Here is a 24,920-nt window from a genome sequence, read left to right on the forward strand (position 1 = left end):
CAATCTGGGCCATTGGTTGACAGTATAGCAGTCAGCTCGTGGGCTGACAACGTCCACTCCCATATATATATATATATATATATATATATATATATATATATATATATATATATATATATATATATATAGAGCAATAGCAACGACACTTCTATAAAACTATGTTTGTGGTATTTGTATGACCCCAAATTTTACACACTCTCTCTTCATCTTAATAATCAATTCCCCAAAAAAAAAAAAAAAAAGTTCAATTTGAACTCTAGATATGGTCAAAATGAGTCCCTTCCAAAAACGAATTTAGACCATTCATTTTGTGAATTTCAAGATTTTAGCCTTTATAAACTTAAAATCATTTTTTTCTTTTTTAACATTGTTCATCTAAAGATTATAAAGTCATCCAAAAAAATTGGAAATGAAAAAATTCTTCCAAGGCCTAGATCTAAGCATCTCACCAAAATGAACGACCTATCTTAATTTGGCTAAAAAAATAATTTCAAGGTTATGTTTTCAATTTTTTCTTTTTTTTTGTGATTGTTCATTAGAATGAAAAGAGTGTATATTTCAAAATTTGGATCAAACAAATGACCATAAGATGGTTTTTTTTAAGGTTGTTGCATCAAATTACTATACAACGGTTGCATTAAATCATTGCCATATATATATATATATATATATATATATATATATATATATATATAGAATGAGAGGAACTTGTATGTAGGTTAAAATAGTTGCTACATGGATTCTTACACTGGGTTGCCGAATATTCATAAAAGGGCAAAACATCTTATGAATTTCCACTTGCAGGCCCGTTTTCTGTTGGTAAAATTGAACCCCTCGGCTACGTATAACTCAAGCCATGACGTGGCCTCTGGCATGGACGTGATCTTCACTGATGATGTGAGCTTACAAGTCTTCTTTGAGCACCTTCAAAGGCTTGCTGTGCAATCATAAGCCATAATTTATGTGTAGATTTTGCCAATTTTTGGTTTTAGTTTGCGGGATAATTTAGTTGAGAGTTTCATTTGATTCCCTTTGCTTTTTCTCCCTTTTTTTTTTTTTTTGTAGTCTTTTACCAATGCTATCTTTCTATTGTTGGAATAAGTCTTTATCATTCTTTTGGATAGCAAGCGCTGGCTTCCAAGGTTTATTTAAAGGGAAATGAGTGGGAGTCCATTTAATCAAATATATTGCCTTCCTGATTTCACACCTCAAAAAAACGAGCACTTGTCTTTCAATTTTCTTCTTGTTATTTTCTGGAAATTTACAACATTTACATTATTGTCGATGCTCAAGTCTCCACATGCAAAATTAACCATGCAATTGTATTTTATCGAGACGCGTCAAATTTACCTGATGATTCGGGAACCTGTTTCTCTTACTCACCCGCTCCTCTCTTAATTTCCCCCCTCCCCTAGCACCCTGTTTTCTGACCTCGACTTTTCTCTTTCATGCCCTCTCTTCCCTCTCTCTTTGCTGCTGTCAAAATCCCCCCTTCCCCATCTTCCAGGCACTCCTATCTTGTCCTCTCACCCCCGTTCCCCTACTGCCGTCCCCCTTGTTCCTTCCCAAAATTTTATGTCGTCTTTGAAAATCCAGACCTCAATGTTCTCCAAGGATTCTCTTGGGATTTGAATGGTTAAGGATGAGAGGGTGGATTGGATGGAAACTTTGCCAATAAGTTGCATGGACAGCCCTCTATAATTTAAATTAGCACAAAATATCTTTAATCGGAATCTGACTCTTCCCTCTTTCTCGGAACCGAGTGTTAAGATGATCAAAGATTTAGATCAGCCTCGGATTGTGCCCATGGATTGGCCACCACAAGTAGCTGGCTAATTACCCACCTGTTGAATGGAGCTTGTCAACCTAAAAGGAAAAGGAATGGCGGTCTGGAGAATCTGGTAGGGCATGGTTGCTAATTGGAAACTGGGAATTCTATTTGAAAGTTCTAGTTCCATGGAACCTGGAATTGTTAATTTTTGGGAGTTCTGGAATACTTATTTGATAATCTGTTCGGAACTTCTTGAAGACAGATATCACGCTTCATAGCGATCAAAGAAAAGCTTCACAGTGACTAAGGTTTATGGCTTCACACACACATATAATATGGTCCCAGACGACTTAAGAGAGGTAGGACACCTGTTGGAGAGCGAGAGGACAAAAAGGAGGTGGCTAGGGTGAAAATTGAGTTACTGAGGACCCAAAGAAAGGACGAAGAGAGAGAAAGAAATGAGAGTCAAAAGTCATGGTGAGAAGAGTGCATTGTTAGGGAGGATTTAGAGAGAGAAAATTGGCACGGCTACAGACTTAAAAAGAGAGCTCGCACACAGAAAAGAAACTTATATTAGTGTGAGACTCTAAACAATCAAATTAAGGCACACCCCATAAATTTCATTAGAAGATGTTTTGATTCCCGAATATCTTCAAATTGATAATCCCAATCACAAGATGTATGGATATGGGAAAAAAATAGATTTCAAGTTTTGAAAATAGTGTATTTTTTAATGCATTTTTGAAAATATGAAAATACATTTTAAGGCTATCACAAATATTTTCAGTATTAAATCCACATTTCTCAACACTATTTGAAGGTGCATTTTACTTTGATTGTGTAGTGCTTTTGGCTCTGTATAAACTGCACCCATATATGGACTACGCAATACCTATTGGCGAAAATGAATAGTATTTTTGTCCATAGGCTCATCACCATCCAAAAAAATCGGATAGCGTGTGTTTTTCGATCCCCATGAACATGTTAGGTCTGTGACGGTAAAAAAATTCACTTGAATCCACAATGGACGGTGTGTCGTCTGTTGCGGGTCCATTCAATGAACCGCCACAGATATAGCAAGTCTGTGGCGGTGGCGAAATACTGTAGCAGTTCGCCTATAGGCGTTTTTTAGGTTTTTTCTGTATATATATATATATATATATATATATATATATATATATATATATATATATATATATATATATATATATATATATATATATATATATATATATATATATATATATATATATATATATATATATATATATATATATATATATGGAAAGTATAGAATGAGACCATTTACCTTTGATACAAGGTGGTCACATTATTCTTGACTGCTAGATGTGAAATTAGATGTCTGCAATTATTCTACTGATCATGCTTAAACTTCAAAAGAAAGTTTCTCGAGCTTTGTGACATATCCAAACTACTAAATTTCACATTGGATAGTTGTAAGTCATTGTGACCACCTTGTTTTTTCGTATAGATTAGAGAGCTTTTTTTTAAAAGTGTCAGTCGGTAGTGTCAGCAGGGTTGGAAACCACAATGTGGTAACTAGGTATGGAGGTACTACCACCACGACCTAGCCCCTTCTAAAGCAATTAAGGTTGATTGTAACCTTTTTATTCCAAAAGGTACAAGGCCTTACTGTTTATTTCATGGATAAATTTGAAGACAAATTTATATAGTTATATAGTATTTCCCCAAAATAAAGGAAGTAAAGTTGCTAATGTGAATGTTCTTGTGGCTAAACCTTAGGAAAAGGAGAAGAACAGTGTGACCTATGATAAATGATCATATGGTTTCATAGAGAAGATTGGTATTGTTTGCTAGCGTGATAAGGCTTTTATGGATTGTCCTGGATTAAGTATGTCTATCAGTTATCGGTAACAGGTAGGTTTTTATGTGTTATTTCTTTGGGAGCCATACTATGCTTTTATATAGGACCAAAATCAAAACTTCCTCAAGTGAAAGACCTATTTAGGAGGATAATTTTTTGTATATGAATAAGGTTTGTCTATAGAGAGACCATTTATACTAGAAGGTTACAACTATTCCCACTCCTTAGATGTCAAATTGAACGGCTTGAGGTGAGTCATGAAGTCCGAGAATTTGTTTTTTGGAACTTTGTATTTCATCAACGACACTTTTACAACTGACCCATTTGGAAATCTAAGGTACAAGAATGGTTGTGACCTCTTTGCAAAAAAGAAAAATGGTCTCTTTATAGACTATCCCATATGAAAATTCGGAATTCACTTTAAAATCGCTGAATAACTTATTTAAAAAGGAAAATACAAGATTTTTGACATCTTGAATAACTAAACCTGAATTTTCAAAAAAAATGAGTAGTCTGTGTTCATCCTAAGGAGGCACTTTTGAAATGTGTTATCAGTTTCTTTTTCTCTCTGTTTTTTAGTTGGTTGTTAGGTTGAGTAGATTATATTTCCAAAGTTTGGGGTCCCAAAAGTATTCCTTGCTAGGATTATGCTTGAGGGAGCAAATGTAGAATTTGCTCCCATGGAAACAATAATCATATTTGTATGTTTTCATGGAGTGGGGTTTGAGCCTTATACCATTGATTCAGTGGGCATAGATATAAATATATATTCGAATTGTGATAGCGCTTTAGACACACAAGAGAAATTTAAACATGATAAATTGTAAATTGAGTATTCAAGAGCAAGCGTTACACGTATTGATGCAGATTAAGATCAGATGGTTTAGTATTTTTTATTTTTTGTAATTTTTAATTTTTTTTGGTAAGTAGTACGTTTTTTTTAGATTAAGATCAGATGGTTTAGTATTTTTTATTCTTTGCAATTTTTAATTTTTTTTGGTAAGTAGTACGTTTTTTTTTTTTGGTTTAAATGAGTTATTATCTTTGTTAGATGGTAAAGTCCGCTCTTATCCGTGGATATGGAGCATGGAGTAGAAAGGTTGACATAGGAAGTTTTTGGTTATCGATTAGAAAGGAAAGGAAGTAGAAGGAAGAGTTTTTGTTTTATTAGAAGGGAGATCTTTTAGGAGAATTAGTTTTATTTTTTTGGAAGTACGTGCGTTAGAAAGTACAAAAGCAAACATGTATATTATAATAGTTGCTCTTTGACATGGAATGAAGAGAGAATATTTGAGGAAGAGAGGGAATGATGAGCTGGGACTCTTACTTTTTTTTGATGGTGTGTGAGGAGGTCTTGTTTCCCTGCTTTCGTTCCTCTTGTCGATTTTTTTTTTCAGTATTTTTGTTTCTCTCTCTAAAACACTTATGTATGTAGAGGTTGTTGTTGGTAGTCATTTTTCAGAAATTAATAAAATTTGGCATTTGCTTTATAATCACCATAAAAGAAAAAGGAATGGGCTCAAGGATTGCTGGTCAGCAGTGCCACAAAAACACGACGTCCAAAGTCCCATTTTTATTATGGATAGGGGGACCTCTTCCCCGCTGAACTACAAAGAAAAAAAAAATGAATTCATAAATACTTTTGACCTAACCCCAAAAGCTTAATCCTAGTATATGGTGAATATTGCTGTTTTTTTTATTAAAATTACCAAACTTATGTATTAAACGGTAAATTCAATAATTTTACCAAGTCTATGCATAAAAATCCCTTATATCAAATAAAAGCACAGCTCAACAAACAGAAAGAAAAGGAAACCAATTGGAAATTACACCAGAGGAATAACCCTCCCGTGAGCCTATACTTTTCGCTATTGGCTGCCTTAATTTCAAGCCATTTTTTTGTGACTTCTGAGAATACCCTTACGCAGCTGTGGGCTGGGCCCACAACTCCAGCCCCGGCCTAAACCAAGCCAAATGGGCCATAGCTTGTGCCCAGCCTATTATTGGGTCTGGCATAGCCCTTTTGATGGAGTCAAGCAGGGCTGGGTTGGCCCAATAAATATGAAAGTTTTCTTTAAATACATAAAAAAATAAAATAAAACTGAGGCCCAAACAAACCAAGCAAAGACCCCTAGACCAGGCCCAGCTTGCTCGAACACCGACCTAGATTTTGGTATGTGCCCTAACCTTGGGACAAATTTAATGGCCCATCTAGGTCCATCGCATGCCACCGGCCCGGCCCACTGCCACCCCTAGGACCAGAGTCTCTCATCTCATCTCGTTGATTTGGACATTGAGCCTACACAGGATATATGGGGAGACCCATTCGTAAGCCTCTCTAGAATGTTCCCAGTCAACGGATTTGAATGGGTGTCAACCCATGAATTCCCCCACAACCCCATCAAAGACTGAAAAAAACTTATCCCCCAAATCCCACAATTCCCCCACCCAATTATTCAACAAATTGTCAAAATCAAACAATAGTTAATGATGAATAATTCAATTTTCTTGTGACATTTTGATTCACATATAACTTATTATGCTTATTATGTTGTACTAATTTATTTTTAAATAGTAAGTGTGGAGGAAAAGTGTAATTGGAAAATAGTTTGATAGAGCTGTAGCCCTGTCAAAATACGTAAAGCCTCACCTCCTAACGCATCAAAAATTACAATTCAAATATTGAAAAAGATTTACATCGATCATCTCGGCTTCAACATTATGGTTATGAAAAAGATTCGGATTTCAAGCTCTTAAAATAGTATATATTATAACAAATTATCAAGACCGTTCATTTTGCCCTAAAAAAAAAGTGATCATAGATTGCAAGATTTGTACCATCTTTTGAGTTTTAAATTTTATTGTTGGTGTTGGAAATTGATTTTAGAGCCATCATGGAGATATCCATAGCCGAAAGTGCTTTCTGGACGAAGATTTGAGATGAGGCATTATTTTGTTTTTACAAAGCCTAGGTTTTATAGAAACTTTAGCATTTTTTTTTTTTGAACAAGCTAGAAACTTCAACCTTTCTTAAAATAAGATATATTTTAAGTTTTTAACCATTGTAAATAAGTCTTAAAATAAAATGTATTTTAACCATTATAAATTAGTTTATTTACCAAGATTAAGAATGTATTTCGCTATGTGGACCATGGCTGAGTTAAGAGTATAACCGTATCTTAGGAGCTCAATACCTTAGAATGAGAAATGACTAAGATAGAAAAATTATTAAAAGGAAATATCTTCGTTCTTTTTATTTTTGGCTTTCATTTATCAAGAGACTCAAGAATTTAAACTATTTTTTGTGGCATAAAGTCTTTATCTTTTCTATCTTTCTGCCTTCTAGACCGACCATACATTATTGATCTAAATATTTTATAAAATAACTCCATCTCTATCTCTCTCAAAACTTCATATCTCTCTTCCCTCTCTTCCTCTCAAAAACAATGTGCTTTTACTTAGGCTTTGTGGTGAGAATTCAGAGAGAATCTATTAGGTGGTAACTCTTCCCTTTCTTTGATGGGGGATGGTGAACTGGACCAGGAAAAGGCATGGACATGCTTCGGTTGACAGGGGCCATGGATTCTCCAACTACTCTTCCATATAAGGTCTCTCTAAAGCTTGTGCATCCCATTTAGAGAGAGAAAGGGAGATAAAGAGAGAGAGACCCACTTTGACAAGACCCTCTAAAAGCCAACCCCCTTTTCTTTCTGTTGCAGAAAACATGACACTTTGCTTGCTTTCCTTAATGGACACACTCTCTCTCTCTCAAGCTTTTTATGGGTTTTTCTCTCTCTTCTCTCTAAAGCTTTAAATCCCTCACTCTCTAGCTCCTCTCACAGAAACCGTTCCTTTCATGGGTTCTCCCCCCTTTCCGGTTTCTAATTTGGACAGTGTTTCATTAGTTTATGGGCAAGCTCTCCAGGCTTCCCCTACAGCCTAAAACTTATACACTTCTTTTTATCCAATCCTCCATTCTAAATAGAGGGATGAGATTGCTCCAATCACAATATCACGTTTCTACATTATTTTATTTTTAATTTTTTTCTATAAACTATTTTGACACCAAATTTGGATGTTCAATCCTCTATTAAACTCGTACTAGTGAGAAATATAAAAAAAGTATTTTCAATAAAATAAAATAAAAAAAATACCCCTAAAAAATTCAGGGGGTATTTTGGTAATTATATTTATCGAAAAATTATTTTTAATATTTTTTATAGATATGCCCCAATGAGAAGATAGCACATACCAAATTTCAAATTCATACAATTTGTATAAAAACAACTAAAACTAAAATACTTTGAAACGTCGGATCTAAGATCAAACGATGAGTGGCTCTCTTGATCAAAATTGGACGGTTGGATGGTAGAGAAAGCATAGGAAAAGTATAAAAACCTTTCCCTTAATTTATTGAGTTCTCTCTCTTTGAAACTTGTAATTTATTGGGTGTTTCTCCCTCTAGGTTTTTTTCTCTAAAACAAGACTTTCTTGTATGGACTTTGAGTTTTCTCTCTCTAAAACAAGAGTCTCTTTCTCTATAAAACAAGACTTTCTTCTACAGACTTTGACAATACAGCTGGTGTTGTGATAAAGTGGGCTTGTGGATGTTACAGAGATATAGAGAGAGAAAAATAGTAGAGCGTCAGAAGAGAGAGAATGGATTGAATTGGAAGGAAGTTTGGCGCTGGTTAGTTTTGTATTGAAGAAGATTATTTACTTTTTTATTGCCTCTTGCCCAAAGAAAAGAGAGAAAGAGAGGATAAGAGAGGTTAGAGATGGAGTTTTGAGAGAGAGATGGGAGAGAGATATGGAGTTTTGAGAGAGACAGAGATGTAGTCATTTTACAAAATGTTTAGATCAATAATGTATTGTCAAAAGGGTCTAGGGGAAAAAAAGATAGAGACTTTATGCAGCAAGAAATAGTTTAAATTATTAGGTCTCTTGAAAAATAGAAGCTAAAAATAAGAGGTACGTAGATATTTTCCCATTATTAAACTACCCCAATCATTATGTCGTATGACCCTATATGCCGACTTAGGTCCTTTTTTATTGGGTCTCTGTCTCTTTTCAAAAATAACATTAATATCGCTTTAATGAAATTAAAAAAATGTATGTGGTACTTTAAATTTTAGATTTTATGTTCATGTTTTTTTTAGCTTTGATGCCAAAATGCCCTCAATTAGTTCAAAGCAGATGTATTCGTGAACAAAACACCAGCCATAATTAGTAGTTCAGAATACAATGTTTTTGTACTAGGTGTGGTTTTCATAAGATTGGGGCCTTAAACAATCAAAGTAAGGTACTATTTCAAATTATGATGAAAGAACGTTATCTTAGTATTGAAAATCTTTGATAGCCTAAAAATTTATTTTTATGGCTAATTATTAAATTTAAAGCTCCAAAAAAATGTAGATCAAACAGATATATAAACACTTAAAAAATACTAAAACTTGATGGTCTAAAAAATACATTATAAGATGCATTATTTTTATGACTTGAAATATATTTTTTCTCATTTTCATATATTTTAAGGTCGAGATAATCAATTTAAAGATTTTTGGACATCGAAACGACCTCTTCTCAGGACCCTTACACTTAGAAACCCGCTAAAAAAAAACTCATGAATGCTGGATGGAAAGATACCGAAATCTCAGGGCCACAAAATTTCTCCAAGATTTCAAAAACTATGGACATTTCGAACTTTTCATTTCTCTAAAGGATATGGGGGCATTTTTGTAAAATTGATGGACGAGGGAGGTCGGTATAGTCAATTATTTTGGAGCATCTTTTCACGTAATTCACTTCATCAACGGTGGAGGGACATTGTTGTAAAGTAGAGAGCGACAGCGGGGATATTTTTGTCAGGTGCGTTAAATGCTGAGCCCTGCATGCTCAGGTGGAAATACGAGCACATCGCCGGGAGAAGAGGTGGTCGCCATCGATCGGTCTCAAGGAAAAAGTCGGTTTATATTAGAGATCGGGGGATGATGTTCATATTAGAGATGGGGGGACGATCAGAAGGTCAGTCATAACCCTCCAATTCTATTTTGTACACGGTTAATAAATATGCTTTTCAAAATTTGTTTTGATCCTAATTTTTAAACAATATATAGTCTTTAGGATATGGTTTTTATGCCGTCAGCCCACATATTGCAGAAATGCGGGCTTGGCAATAAATATATTTTTTAAATATAAATTGATACTAATTTTTAAAGAATATATAAGCTTTAACATGGAGATTATGAATATAAAAATAAAAATAAATTTAAAACTATAAATAATATTTATATAGAAAATTGTTTCATGCGCACTGGACCGCATGACTACAAATGGGGTCAAAAAAATGTAAAGCATCCATCTTAAAGATGGATGCAAGTACGTGTTCCATCTAAAAAACAATGGAAACTTACGGTCCAAATGTTTTCTTACTAGAACTATTATTTCTAATTTTTAAAATTTATTTATTTTTTCATATTCATGATCTCCATGTTAGAGATTACAATACCATAAAAATTAAGTAGACAAATCCATCTCAAAAATAGATTTATTAAGAAGCCCGCATTTCTATAGAAACCTAGTCCTAATTATATTGAGAAAACAAGTGCACCGTTTTACAACTGTTTTTAGATGGACCACCTATTTGCATCCATCTTCAAGATGGATGCTTTATACCTCTAGGCCGCATTTTGTAGAAATACGGTCTAGCCCGCATAAAACAATTTTCTTAATCTTTAACATGGACATCATGAATATGAAAATAAAAATAAAAGTTGAAAATTAAAAATAATAATTATATTAAGAAAATATTTAGACCGTTAGTTACAATTGTTTTTAGATGGACCACCTATTTGCATCCATCTTTAAGATGGATGCTTTATACCAATGGACCCCATATTGTAGAAATGCAATCCAGCCCTTATGAAACAATTTTCTTTCTATTTTTTGGCACGCACTTTCTCATATATTATTACCAGTCACTTTCCATGCTCATATATTTGCCATTGGGAGGTACTTGTATTGAGTTGAGGCACGAGGGAGGTTAGTGGGTAATATAAAACTAACCCTAATTTTCACTTCTAGCACACAAGAGAGAGAGAAGGATTTTCAGGAATTCTTTTTAATTTAAAATGGAAATAATGTGATTGGTGAGTGTGTCGATTGGTCGTAGAAGGGGTGTAAACATAAAGGAGTGGAGGGAGAGAAGCCTGGTGCGATGACGTATCTGTCGACTCAATATGCCAATTGGGAGTGCACCGCTCAATCTCTCTCTTTCTCTTATTTAAACTACTCAACCCACAAAAACACTTCCCCATCTCTGTCTCTCTCTCTTTACTGTTGAAACTGTTGATCCCTTCAAGAAACAAAACAAACAGGAAGCGAAGAGATGGACAAAACAAGCAGGAGGAGAAGAGATGGACGCCTCTGAAGAAAGGGGGTGGCTCTTCAGGTGGGTGAAGTCCGTCCAGGAGGCCAAACAGTACGAGGAGATGGTGCGTCACATGACTGAAATCGCTCACACTGCGCTTGACTATCCATTGAATTCACAAGAACGCACCATGCTTTACTCGGCATTTCAGTATCTCATAGAAGCTCCCAGACGTTCATGGCGCTACTTCTCAAACAAAAAAGAGGACGACGAGATACAACCTGGCGCCCTGGCCTGCATCAAGCAGGGTTCTTGCTCATCGAGTCTCAGATCGTTGTGATTTGTCGTTGTGTGCATCATCTTCTCGACTCTTACGTGCTGCCTTCTGGGGGCAGACGCACCGGAGGCGAGTGTGTTCTACCTGAAGATCAAATTTGATTTCTATGGGTATTTAGCTCAGCTAAAGTATGACTATCAGTTGGATAATAACAAAAGAGCTACCAATGAAGCCCATTTGTTCTACCCAATGTTCAATAAGGCGGAGGCGGCCGCTTAGGGGACCGGCCAGATCAAAACAACTGGTGATATTTTTTTTAAAAAAAAGATTTGGATCCCCCACACCCCCCTCCATTTAACGATATATAAAATTGTATGTTTTATTATTCAATTAGTAAATTTTGTATGTAATATATTGTTAAGATGCCGAAAGCACATATCAAACCTAAACATTTACAACTTTAGATTGTAAATGAAATAAATATAATTACATATCAACATTAAAAGATAAAATGAACTCAAGATTGTAAATGAAATAATTATAATTCAAAATCAACATTAAAATAATAATTCAAGATTCCAAATAGACAATAACATATAAAATATATGTAACAAAGTATCAAATAAAAAATACAAATAGAAAAAAATAACATCATTTGACATTAAGTGAAGAAAATAGAAAAACTAATGAAAACTATTGAAATATAACAACCTTCTTGAAGTGGACTCAATTTCGGGCCATACCGAAATGTATGGGATCCCAAATCTCCTCTTTTATAACCCCTATAATCCTAAAAAATATTGGGGTTGAATATCCTTTAATATCGTTACCATTCGACGATTTCGAAAGAAAATTAGATCTCTCAAAAAATCTTCAAATCTTGTTTATTCAAGTAATTTCTCTCTCTAAAGTTCGCTAAATTTGTTTTTGGGGCAAGAATGGCCCCCCCAAACAGTTATCCCCTCTTTTAAGGGGATAAAATGTCATTCTTTGCCTCTACCCGAAAAACAATTTCTGCCACAACCCTGCGTGCCGCCTAGGGGGTCTAGTTCTACCTTATTAATCGCCTAATCGGCCGCCCGACCACCTAGGTGGGCGCCTAGTTCTGGTGCCTAATTAGTTCTACCGTAACGGCTAGGCATTTTTCTAAAATAGCCGCCTAAGCAGCCAGATGGCTGACTTTTTGAACATTTGTTCTACCAAAGAGCGATGGTAATACTTATTTATTCTCAATATTTTCTTTTTACTGTATTCTTCATTTTCATGATGTTTCTTTTGTTTTATAAGAATCATGCAAAGGGACATTTTCTTTGTTTTATCATGTTTCTCTTGTTTTATAAGAATTATGCAAAGGAACACTTGGGCCCAGCTAACGCTACGAGGCTCTCGATAATTCTGAATTTTTTTGTTTTCACGAAGGAGATCCTCAATGCCGCAGCAGATGCCTTTGAATTGCCCAATGAGGTCAATGACCTAGCCATTTAATTTTTTGATTATGTATGATAGTTTGTTTCTAATTTAATTGATCAAAGCCCAAACAGGTGATCGAGGAAGGCAAATCGTTGATTGAGGCTTTGCCCAGAGATGAGTTATATGAAAGCGATCGCGTTATGCGTGACCTTGAACATCAAATCCTTATCACCATCCTCGCGAAGGTGTAATTCCCCTCCATTCTTGGTTTAATTTGTTTAAATTAAATTAGTTACAGGATGCGTGGACTTCTTGTTTACATTAGTTCCGCTTAAATTAATTACAGTTTGGGATACTTGTTTAAATTAGCTTTGCTTTGAAGAGGAGCGTGTCGTGATAGTAATTGGAGAGGCTTCCTCTTCGAACCCCATTGCAGAAGTGGTTGGCGAGGCTTCCTCTTAAAATGGCAAAGCATAAGTGGTTGGCGAGGCTAACCCCAATGGAGAAGACTTGCCAAATCCTCAAGTCCCAAATCTTTGCGATCTGTCGGGGTGTGCATCATCTTCTCTACTCTTACCTCCTGCCTTATGGGGCAGACTCACCGGCGGCAAATGTGTTTTACCTAAAGATGAAAGCGGATTTCTATGAGTATTTAGCTCAGTTAAAGGATGACAATCGGTTTGATAATAGTAAAAGGACTACCGATGAAGCCCATTTGTTTTATCAAAGAGTGATGCTAATACTTCTTCATTTTTATCGTTTTCATTTTTCTATTTTCATCTTGTTTCTCTTGTTTTATAATAATTCTACAAAAGGACATTTTTGTTATTTCATCATGTTTCTCTTGTTTTATAATAATTCTACAAAAGGACATTTTTGTTATTTCATCATGTTTCTCTTGTTTTATAAGAATTATGCAAAAGAACACTTGGGCCCGGCTAATGCTGGATCTCAGTAATTTAGAATTTTTCTTGTTTTCATGAAGGAGATACTCGATGCCACAATAGATGCCTTCGAATTAGCCAACGAGGTCAATGACTAGGACATTTGAATTTTTTATTATGCATGATAGTTTGTTTATAATTTAATTCATAAAAAATAAACAAGTGGTTGAGGAGGGCAAATCGTTGATTGAGTCTTTGCCAAGAGATGAGTTATATAAAAGCGATTGCGTTATGTGTGACCTTGAACATCAAATGCTTGCTATCATCCTCAAGAAGGTGTGATTCCCCTCCATTCTTGGTTTAATTTGTTTAAATTAAATTAGTTACAATCTGTGGGTGGTATACGACCAAGGGGCTAGATCCATAACTTAAAAATTTTCCATTCTATTAAAACATAAGGCTTTAAATACATGAAGAACTCAATACAAAACCATGATATATGAATTCCAGCCTTCAAAATTGGTTTGTACCAACCTTAATAAATAAAATTACAACTCTAATAGATCCCTTTCTCAAAATACAATTAAGCTCAATACAATGTCCAAATACTCAAATGTATATCTTTACAACACATTACAAAACTTTTGCTCAAATTCATCAATCTATAAAAATTACATAAACATCTCTTCTTCAATCTTCATTCTCATCATATGCCACATTGTATTATACACATCATATAGTTACTCATAACAATCAAATGAGATTTCCATTTACATAAACAATAGAGTCTAACATTAAAGCTCATGTCACAAGATTTTAAGAACAATTTCAATATTCACATAACATACTTAGTTCTATCATTCATTAATCACTCAATAACAGTAAATGTATCAAATTAAAATGCAAACAATCATGGAGGATGCCATGGTACGGACCCCTTGTGCTTGACCCATAATCGGGGCTTTTTAGGACTTAATTTTGTCCCAAAGATGAGTGCACGAGCGGTTATAAATATCTCAAGGGTATCTATCAGTTTGGGAAGCTTATACACCTTTACAAACACTTAATAAAGTCCATAATCAATGATAAAATCAACCCACAACTATTTGCAAACGGAACAAGAGAGATCCGATCAAAATCGAGCAAAACAATGTAGTATAGTCCACCAGACCACCAAAACAGGATTGTATGCAAAAGTGTGGACTCTAAAATATTCAAAGAGGTAATGGATCTCTCGAATTTGAAACTTGAGTATGAAAAATGCACCAAAAAATTCGTATATAGAAAATCAAGGGTAAACCCTGCTCAATCAAAGATTCACTAAGATGTGAAGCATATACTCAAGAGGATGACTACCTTATAAAAGGCAATCATAAAAATCACATGAAGAAAATGATAAAAGGATTACAAGCTGCTATAACTATAATTTACGGCAAGATTTGAAGTGGAATAAGGTGAACAACAGTAGTGAAAATCTCGATCAAGAGTTGCCTTGAAGATGGCTCAACACAGCTAGATCTCATGTAGTGAATGGTTGCCCTAAAGTTCCAAGTATGATCAATGGCTGTTCTATAGAGCCCATGGTAGCTCTTACTCTCTCTAGGTTCCTTCTTACTTAGGAAATTCGTTTTTTCAATATTAGGTTGAGTTGGGCCATAATATTGTGTTTATATGAAGTGTGCAAGTAGGATTAGATCTCAACCCTTGATACACATCATCAATGGCACATGAGAGGCCAATTATCCCTAGTCACTCATCCCCATCCGCCACTAAGTTGAAGGGATGAGATTTTTCATAATTATCACCCACTAAAACCCTAGGTCAAAGCCATATTTACCTTCTTGTCCTTAGCCCCATACTTTTATTCCAAATAAGTTGAAGTGTGCCTCGAAAAAGGGACAATTACGTACATATTCGTTATTACGAAACTACCAAATAGTTTCCATTATTACCTGTCTATCCACTTTTTTCACGTCAAAACGAAAATTTTAAAAAAGATAACTTTACCTTTTTTGGTTGTTGAACAACCGAATTCATAGGATTTTCGATTGGTCAATAATCGAAAATAGGCCAATTTTGGTTCTTCAATAACCTAAAATTTTGTATTTGTGGCCACGCATGGCAACACTTTCTCACTCTACATGCCCTCTCGCACTCTCTCTTTCTCTCTCTAACAAGCCTCCCTTTTTTTCTTCCAGTCGCCATCTCTCTCTACTTGCCCTCTCTCTCCTCAACCTACAGTCTCTCTCTTTCTCTCTCTCTACCCTCATCCCTCCTCTCTTCTTGCAGCACTCACTCGCAAATCTCCGCCCAAAATCCCCAAACAAAACCTCACTTTTCAGGCATGAGAGTTACACAGGTAGACCTTGGTGTTCTTGATGCTGCTCTTTACAAGAAAACCAAGGGAGATGAAGGGGAATCTCAAAGTTATGGATGCTATGTGCGGATGTAAAATTCATTCTTTGAGGTATCTTTCTCAAGCAAATGCTGATTTTGTGTGAGCTGATGGTAATGAAGAACAAATGAACACAATTCTCTCCAATCTTAAGCAAGAACCTAGGTTTTGGAAACATGAGTTTGATAGAGCTCACCAAAGTAGGGGTCATGGAGGAGATGGAAAGGGTGGGTCAGACGGGTCTCTAAAAAATAAGGTTTGTGATAATGTGTCTCATCAGATTGGGGTGTCTGATGATGTGTACGATGAATTCCAGAGAATTAGGGATGCAGTTAGAGAGAGAGAGAGATAGTGGGTGGAGGAGAGAAAGAGAGAGGGTTGTTAGAGAGAGAAAGAGAGATGCATACTTTTCGGTCATTGAAGAATAGAAATTGATCTATTTTCGGTTGTTGAATAACAAAAAATCGTATGAATTCAGTTGTTCAACAACCAAAAAAGAGCAAAGTTGTCTTTTTTTAAAATTTTCGTTTTGAAGTGAAAAAAATGGATAGAGAGGTAATAACGTAAAGTATTCGGTAGTTTCATAATAATGGAAACTATAAAGGATATGTACGTAATTTTGTCTTAAAAAAATGACCTCAATATTTATTTAATTCAAGAGTGTAGAGATTGTTCAAGAACAAGGGGCAAATTAGTAAAAGGTATTATGACATGGGAAAGGGAAAAACGTGGGTTATGACACCACCAATGGGATCATCCCAACCCACACCAATGAGGTGCATCCACATGAAATATTCACATGACATGTAACTTATGTGGATATTAATTTTAATAACTATTTTTATTTCAAAAAATCCCTTGGCTTCACACAAGTTAAGCATGTCACATGTGTGATAATTACCCATGTGATTAAAATTCAACTCTAAGTTATAACCAAATAATATAAGATTTGGAAATCAAATCACATATTTAAAAGTCAAAAGGGGATCCACGTCCAAACTAGAAGGAGGCCCAATGTGAGGAGGACATGGTGCCACGTGGCCACCCCATGGCCACTCGGGTGCCACGTGGCATCTATATGGACGTCCTCATTTATAATTAATATCAAACAATTTTGGAAAACATATTTTTATTGTTTTAAAAATCTAGAAAAATCTCCAAAAATCCCATTAAATATTTGAAACATATTTACATATTTTATTATTTCTCATCATAATTAAATCGGACTAAAGGTATATGTGAGATTTCAAGGCTTTGATTTAGTAACATGAGTATTCCATTGGGCTAGTCCCGAATGATGTTCCACCGGTGTCTCAAGTTGACCCAACGGACCTATGCTCCACAGTCTATGGCAAGGACACATAATTAGTCACATCAAAGTAATTGATCCAGAGCCTCCCACCATCCGGCTTCTCAATGGATTATAGGTGTACTCCTATGGAACATATTACTACTCTATTATATGGGTCCTCTCAAAGGACATGTGTACTATCTCTTCTAAGTTGGTTAATTCTGTAGAAGAGTGGCTTCCCCATACGACTGTGGGTGCACATGCCATGGAACGGTCTCGTGTCAGGATATTGGCTCATGTCTCATGAGCCGACCATTCCATATAGGGAGAATACTCTATTAAATACTCAGGTTCTATTATTCTCGATTGGATTCTTCATGCCATGGCTTATTACATCAACTATGAGGCATTCTAATAAATATTGTCCTGACTGGGGGGTGACCTTCACACCTCCCTAAGAGATTACTCTCTCAAAAACATGAACTCTCAATGCCTCATAAAACTCGGGGTAATATGAATCTGGGTCCCAGTACGCCAAGCACCTTGATTCAGTCTTTCTCTCTAGCTCCCATTAAGTGGAAGACTCTTTGCTTGAAGGCCTTGAAAGGCCACATAGGCAACACAGTTTGCATGGGATTCTTGTTTAAATTAGTTACGATTAAATTAGTTACAGTTTGGTATTCTTGTTTAAATTTGCTCTGCACTGAAGAGAAGCGTGTCGTGGAAGTGATTGAAGATGTTTCATCTTTGAACCCCCATTGTACAAGTGGTCAGTGAGGCTTCCTCTTCAAAAGCCAATGCAGAAGTGGTGAGGAGGCTTCCAATGCGGAAGTGGTTGACGAGGCTAACCCCAATGGAGAAGATTTGCTAAATCCTCGAGTCTCATATTGTTGCGATCTGCTGGCATGTGCATCATCTTCTCGACTCTTACCTCTTGCCTTATGGGGCAGACTTGCCGGAGATGAGTGTGTTCTGCCGGAAGATGAGAACAGATTTCTATGTGTATTTAACTCAACTAAAGGATGACTATCAGTTGGATAATAACAAAAGACCTACTGATGAAGCTCAATTGTTCTACCAAAGAACGTTGGTAAAACTTCTTTATTCTCATTGTTTTCTTTTTACTGTTTTCTTTGTTTTCATCATGTTTATCTTGTTTTATAAGAATTATGCAAAGGGACATTTTCTTTGTTTTCATCATGTTTATGTTGTTTTATAAGAATTATGCAAAGGGACATTTTCTTTGTTTTCATCATGTTTCTCTTGTTTAATAAGAATTCTGCAAAGGAACACTTGACCTGGCTAATGCTATGAGGCTCTTGACAGTTCTGATTTTTGACAGGCGATCGATTATGTAGGATAGTCTGTTTCTAATTTAATTGATCAAAATCCAAACAGGCGATCGAGGAAGGCAAATCATTGATTGAGGCTTTGCCCACAAATGAGTTATATGAAAGCGATCGTGTCATGCGTGACCTTGAATGTCAAAACCTTGCGACCATCCTCGAAAAGGTGTGATTCCCCTCCATTATTGGTTTTATTTGTTTAAATTAAATTAGTTACAAACTGCGTGGGATTCTTGTTTAAATTAGTTCCACTTAAATAAGTTATAATTTTTGGATTCTTGTTTAAATTAGCTCTGCTATGAAAAGGAGCGTGTTGTGAAAGTGATTGGAGAGGCTTCCACTTCGAGCCCCATTGGCGAGGCTTTCTCTTCGAACACCAATGCAGAAGTGGTTGGGGAGGCTTCCAATGTAGAAGTGGTTGGCGATGCTAACCCCAATGGAGAAGACTTGCCAAATCCTCAAGTCCTAGATCGTTACGATCTGTAGGCGTGTGCATCATCTTCTCAACTCTTACCTCCTCCCTTTTGGGGGTAGACTCACAGAAGGCAAGTGTGATCTACCTGAACATAAAAAAGTTATTTAGCTCAGCTAAATTATGATAATAGGTGGAATAATAACAAAAGAGCTATTGATGAAGCCCATTTGTTCTACCAAAGAGCGATGGTCACTTCTTTATTCTTATTGTTTTCTTTTTACTGTTTTCTATATTTTAATCATGTTTCTCTTGTTTTATAAGAATTCCGCAATGGGACAATTTCTTCGTTTTCATCATGTTTTATAAGAATTCTGCAAAGGAACGCTTAGGCCCGGCTAATGCTACAAGGTTCTCGGTTGTTTTATATTTTTGTTTTTTCATGAAGGAGATCCTCAAAGCTGTAGCAGATGCCTTCGAATTGGCCAATGAGGTCAGTGACTTAGCCATTTGATTTTTTAATTTTGTATGATAGTTTGTTTCTAATTTAATTGACCAATACCTAAACAGGCATCGAGGAGGCCAAATCGTTGATTGAGGCATTGCCCAAAGAGGAGTTATATGAAAACAAACGCGTTATGTGTGACCTAGAACATCAAATGCTTGCGATCATCCTCGAGAAGGTGTGATTCCCCACCATTCATGGTTTTCTTTGTAAAAAATAAATTAATTATAGGCTACTTAGGATTCTTGTTTAAATGAGTTCTACTTTTACTAGTTATAGTTGAGATTCCTCTATAAATTAGCTCCACTCTGAAGAGGAGCATGTCAAGGATGTGATTGGATAGGCTTCCTTTTCGAACCCCATTACATAAGTGGTTAGCGAGGCTTCCTCTTCTGTTTACTCTTAGATTTGTACCGATCTTTGTGATGAGATTTGCTCAAATCTTAGCAAAAACTATATTATTTTTTTAAAAGGTAGAAAAAGTGGGGTCACTTGAATTATGGGCTCTGAAAAATCCCAGATCTATACAGATCCGGTTTTTTTCTGAGTCCATTGGTAGCTCCAGCTCCAAATCCGTATTTTGACCTAAAATTGCTTCTAAATTTAATTAAATATAAGGATGAATTAGTTTTCAGAAAAAATAAAATAAAGCAGATAATTAAATGATGAAAAACGAACTAAATTAAGCAACGAAATATACACTTACCTCTAGGGACCCGAAACCCGAAGTTTCGGGCTTGGATCAGGCTACTCTTCCGATTTACGCCACCATCTCTTTTTTTGGATGCCTTTGCTTGCTGGAATTGGTAGATCTATGGTTCTTTTGACTTAGATCTAGGGTTCCTAAGGCTAGGGATAAAGCTAAGAATTTTCGATAGGGTCTACCTAGGATTTTCTTGGGATTGGAGGAGAATTTCCTTAGTTTTCTAAGGTTTTTGGGATCTACATAGGTTGAATATAACTTTTGAGATTTTCTCTATTTTTTTGATATTTTTCCTAAATTTTTAGAAATTTTCTAAGGGTTTTCTTATTTTTGGTATTTTTAGTCCATTTTTTTAATTTCGAGAATTTCTAAGGGATTTCTTTGTGGTTTCTCGTCCCTTTCTTTTGGGTTATGAATGGGGTATTTATAGAACTCCATTGGTGATTTTTCCTAATTTCTTTAGAGTTTTTCAAATTTTTTTGGATTTATCTTGAAGTTTTAGCCTTATCTAATTAAAGAAAATGCGTTTACTGCATCATCAGATGTGTTGACTACGTCATCAGCCCACAGGGACCAAATTGACATTTGTTATATCTTTTCATTCGTATTTTCGATTCAGATAATTCTTGAATTGTTGGAAATATTTCGGGCTCCACTTCAAGTTGGAATAGGTTTTGAAAAGTTTTAGAATAATTATATTGAGTCTAGTTTGTCTAAGATATACTAGGGTTTGTGTGGTTCTTTAGGACCAGAATCAAGGTTTTTAAGAGTTCCCTTAGCCAGAAGTTGGAGAGGGGTGGATGCCCTCTTTAGCATTCACCTGAGGCACTAGGTGAATGGCAAAGAAGTAGACACCTGAAACACGGTGGGAATGAAAACCTTTTTCAAGAGATCATTCTTTTGAATGACCAATACCCTGTGGGTAGGCAGTACGCCGATGGACGCTTTTGATCTATAAGACATCAAACTGGTACTGCTATCTTTGAGTCAGTGCAGTTGAGTGGTCTCTGACAATCGAGATCCGAAGTGGCAGTCGACATGAACCGTACTATCTTTGAGCTGGTGACACTCCTTGTTGTAGTCACTCCAATGCTACTTGGGAAGCTGCCAGTATAGTCATATTCGACTTTAGACCTTTTTCTTGGGGTTTGATTCTCCAATCGAATGAGACTTTAATTTAGAAGAAAGGATGAGATGATGAATTTCTGGCTAATTGAACTTCTTGTTCGCCATCGATTCTGATTCTTGGGGTCCACAAGTTCAGGTTTTTGGTATGGGAACCTATGGGTTGTCTCTATTTTCCTAAGGGTTTACAAGCATGGCAATTCAGGATTTGGTAGTGGCGGACGCATCATATCCAAGACTCCATGAAACTCCTTCATCTTTTAAAAACATTTTAGAAAGTTTTGAAGATAGATTGAATTTTGAAATAGAAACAGAGTTTCGGGCTACGTTTTAACCAAAGAAATTAACGTTTTTGAAAATTCATGAAACACATAAGGGAAATTTTGAAGATGGATGAGAAATTTTGAAAAACAAGTTTTGGTAAGCAGTTTAGGCTCATTCTACCATGGAGTTCTCTCTTCTTCTTCTTCTTCTTCTTCTTTTTTCATGAGATTGTCGAGCCTCTACTTGGGACTTTCTGGACGAGGAATCACTAAGTACTTCTTTATCTTCCAATCTTGGCTCTTATGTCGCAATTCAAAGGAAGACTTTTTCTTGTCTTTCGAGCAAACTGGTGTCTTGGATAATATGAGATGTGCCTCAGAGTGCTCAAAATATCCTTGGACTTCCAATTTTGTTCCTCCACTACCATTCTTTTGAAGTTTAGATAGTCGAGCCTCTTCAAGTTTTACTGGGACTGATACCTTCCTTTGCTTTCTGACTCCCTTCTGAATTGAAAAAAGAAGAATTTCTAGATATTTTTGAGAAGAGACGAAAAGATAAAGAAGTTTTATTTTTCTATCGGTCAGTTCAGTAGCATTTTTTCCAATGCTCAAGGTTCTTTTTAGACTTTCAGCTCGACGGATTTTTTTTTTTTTCTCTGCCGCTAGGGTCCCTTTTAGGTGTTCAGCCCAGTGGCCTTTTTTCCAACGCTCGATATTCTTTTCGATTTTCATCTCAGCGGATTTTTTCTTTTCTTTTCTTTTGAAGAAGATGGTAACAAAGGAGAAGGAAAATAGTTGGTGGTGTTTTTTTCGTTCTTGGGGCACTTCGTCCTAAAAAAAACATATAAGAACTCGATCATCCTTCATTCTTCCAAGTGGCAGGGAGGTCTCAGTCTTGGTTATTCTTAGATTTTCCTTGCCCCTTGTTGGTATCTGATGCTTCCTTGACAAAGGTTTTTAAATTCTTATAGAATCTTGCTTCCTTGGATTGCTTCACTCGAGCTTTGATCTTCAGACTCAGAGTCACTCTCAGCATCCTAGTCCTTCAATCTCTTGTTGGGCTGGCTAAGCTCATTTTCTCCCTTTTTTTTTTTTTTAGGAGTAGTATTTCTTGAGGTACATAGCATTGATAGGATCATTCAGTTCTTGTCCTTCAAGGTTCCTGCGTTTGTAGAAATTGCCTAAATGAGTTTGGGTTATGATATTTGAACTTGTCTAATGGGTGAGGATTCACCGTTGAATGGAAGATTTTCCTTAGAACTAGATCTCCAACTCTAAATTCTCGGAGTAATCACCTTCTGTCGATATGCTCGCTCAATTTTGTGATGATAGAATATATTTTGTCAGCTGCTCGTAGTCGTTTCTCATCCAAGGTTTCGAGAGTGGCTAGTTAGGCTTCAGCCTGTTGCTTGTAGTTTGATTCTTTATGTGCAAGTAGCCTAAGAGAGGGTATTTCCACTTCGATTGGAAGTACTGCCTCCATGCCATAGACTAATGAGTAGGGAGTCATCCCTAAGACTGTTTTCTCAGTGGTTCTATAAGCCCAGAGTATAGCTTGTAATTTCTCATGCAATCATTGCCACCTTCTATGGTTCGATTGGTGATCTTCAGGAGGGCTTTGTTGGTCACTTCTGCTTGACCATTCCCTTGGGGGTAATAGGGCGAAGAGAACTTAGACTCGATTCCAAATCTTTTACACATCTTTGCTACCTTTTCATTTTTTAAGTTAGTCCCATTATCAGTGATGATCATCTCGAGGACTCCAAATCTATGGATGATGTTGTTTGTAATAAATCTGGTTACATGTTCTCCTTCTATTTTGGTGAATGAAGCAACCTCGGCCCACTTTGTGAAATATTCAATAGCAGTGAGGATAAACATGTATCCATTAGAAGCTCTTGGTGTTATCATTCCAATTATGTCCAAGGCCCACATGGTCAGACAGGAAGTGTTGAATTGAGTGGCATGGAAGGAGCGTGTATGAGATCCCTAAAAACTAGACACTTAGGATATCTCTTCACATATTTCCAACAGTCTTCGACCATAGCAATCTAGTAGTATCCTTATCTTCTGACTTTCGGAGCTAGGGGTGCTGCCCCTATGTGTCCTCCTTCGTTGTGCAGTTCTTTGACTACCATGTCGACTTCTAGTTGGTCAATACACCTTAGGAGGATTCCTTCAAAGGATTTCTTATAGAGGATCTCGTCTTGAATCAAAAAGTTGATTGAGAATCTTCTTAATCCATCCCTATCTCTCTTTGAGGCTCCTTTGGGATGCGTTCCATCTTTGAGTAAGACTGATATATCATGATACCAAGGTTTCGCTTTGACTATTTAGTTGGCCCTGAAGGTGAACACTTCTTCTCCCCTTTTTGATTCTTGATCTTACTCTTCCGAATCCATCTTGAGAGGAGAAAGATCACTCTTGTGTCCAATGTAGAATGATTGGACACTCATTTGGGGAGGAATGTTCACCATTGATGTGAGAGTGGCCAAGGTATCGGCGAACCGGTTGTTTTCCCGAATCAGATATTGAAAGGATACTTTTTTGAAGCATTTTGACAACTTTACAACTGAGTCTTGGTAGAGCTGGAGCTTTTTCTTTTTAACCTTCCATTCTCCATTAATTTGATTTATTACAAGCAAAGAATAGCCCATGACCCGTAATTGTTCAATTTGGAGTGCATGGGCGTTCTCAAGACCAGCTATTAAGGCTTCATATTATGCAACGTTGCTTGTGTAGGGAAAATTGAGCCTTTTAGCGGTTGGAAACATTATTTTCTCTGGAGAGCATAAGATGACTCTGACACCAGTGCTGTATTCATTCCTAGCCCTGTCAAAGTATAACTCCTAAATGGGATCCTCAATGACAAAGAGGTCCTCATCAGGGAGATTTGTTTTGATGGGGACACAGTCAGGTAAGGCATGCTCGGCTAAATGATTGGCAATTGCTTGTCCCTTGACTGATTTCTAAGTAACATATTTGATGTCAAATTCACTTAGGATCATTCTCTGTTTGGCTAATCGTCCATTTGAAACATGTCTTTCTAACAGGTACTTGAGTGGATCCATCTTGGATATCAGCTTGATGGTATGAGAAAGCACGTAATGCCTCAACTTTTGAATTACCAACACTAAGGTTAGATAATGTTTTTTCACATTCGAGTATCGTATTTCATAATCAATTATTGTCTTACTTAGCAAATGGTCTTCTCTTTTCCTTGATTATTATATTGCCCTAACATCGCCCCCATTGTCTTATCTGTCACAGCAAGGTAAAGAAATAGAGGTTTGTTGGGATCAGGTGGACTCAAGATCGGTGGG

General features: G+C 36.2%; 1 protein-coding gene and 1 long non-coding RNA gene across 2 annotated transcripts in view; both read left to right on the top strand.

Annotated features, from left to right (window-relative positions):
• The window catches only part of LOC18423254 (protein transport protein SEC23 E), a 44,904-nt gene extending 43,874 nt beyond the window's left edge, over nucleotides 1-1,030 (top strand). The window contains exon 12 of the mRNA XM_006827856.4: nucleotides 805-1,030. Coding sequence (XP_006827919.1) covers nucleotides 805-951 — 147 coding nt within the window. The 3' untranslated portion in view covers nucleotides 952-1,030. The remainder of the gene's footprint in view (nucleotides 1-804) is intronic.
• Nucleotides 1,031-9,066: 8,036 nt separating this feature from the next.
• Nucleotides 9,067-12,918, top strand: LOC110008059 (uncharacterized). Its single transcript, XR_002282527.2, has 3 exons — nucleotides 9,067-9,641; nucleotides 10,994-12,727; nucleotides 12,805-12,918. It is a non-coding gene; the product is annotated as an uncharacterized LOC110008059 (long non-coding RNA).
• The last annotated feature ends 12,002 nt before the right edge of the window (nucleotides 12,919-24,920 follow it).

Source organism: Amborella trichopoda, chromosome 4, assembly GCF_054954075.1.
Source record: "Amborella trichopoda isolate Santa Cruz 75 chromosome 4, AtrichopodaSantaCruz75HAP2 v2.0, whole genome shotgun sequence".
NCBI classification, from domain to species: Eukaryota; Viridiplantae; Streptophyta; class Magnoliopsida; order Amborellales; family Amborellaceae; genus Amborella; species Amborella trichopoda.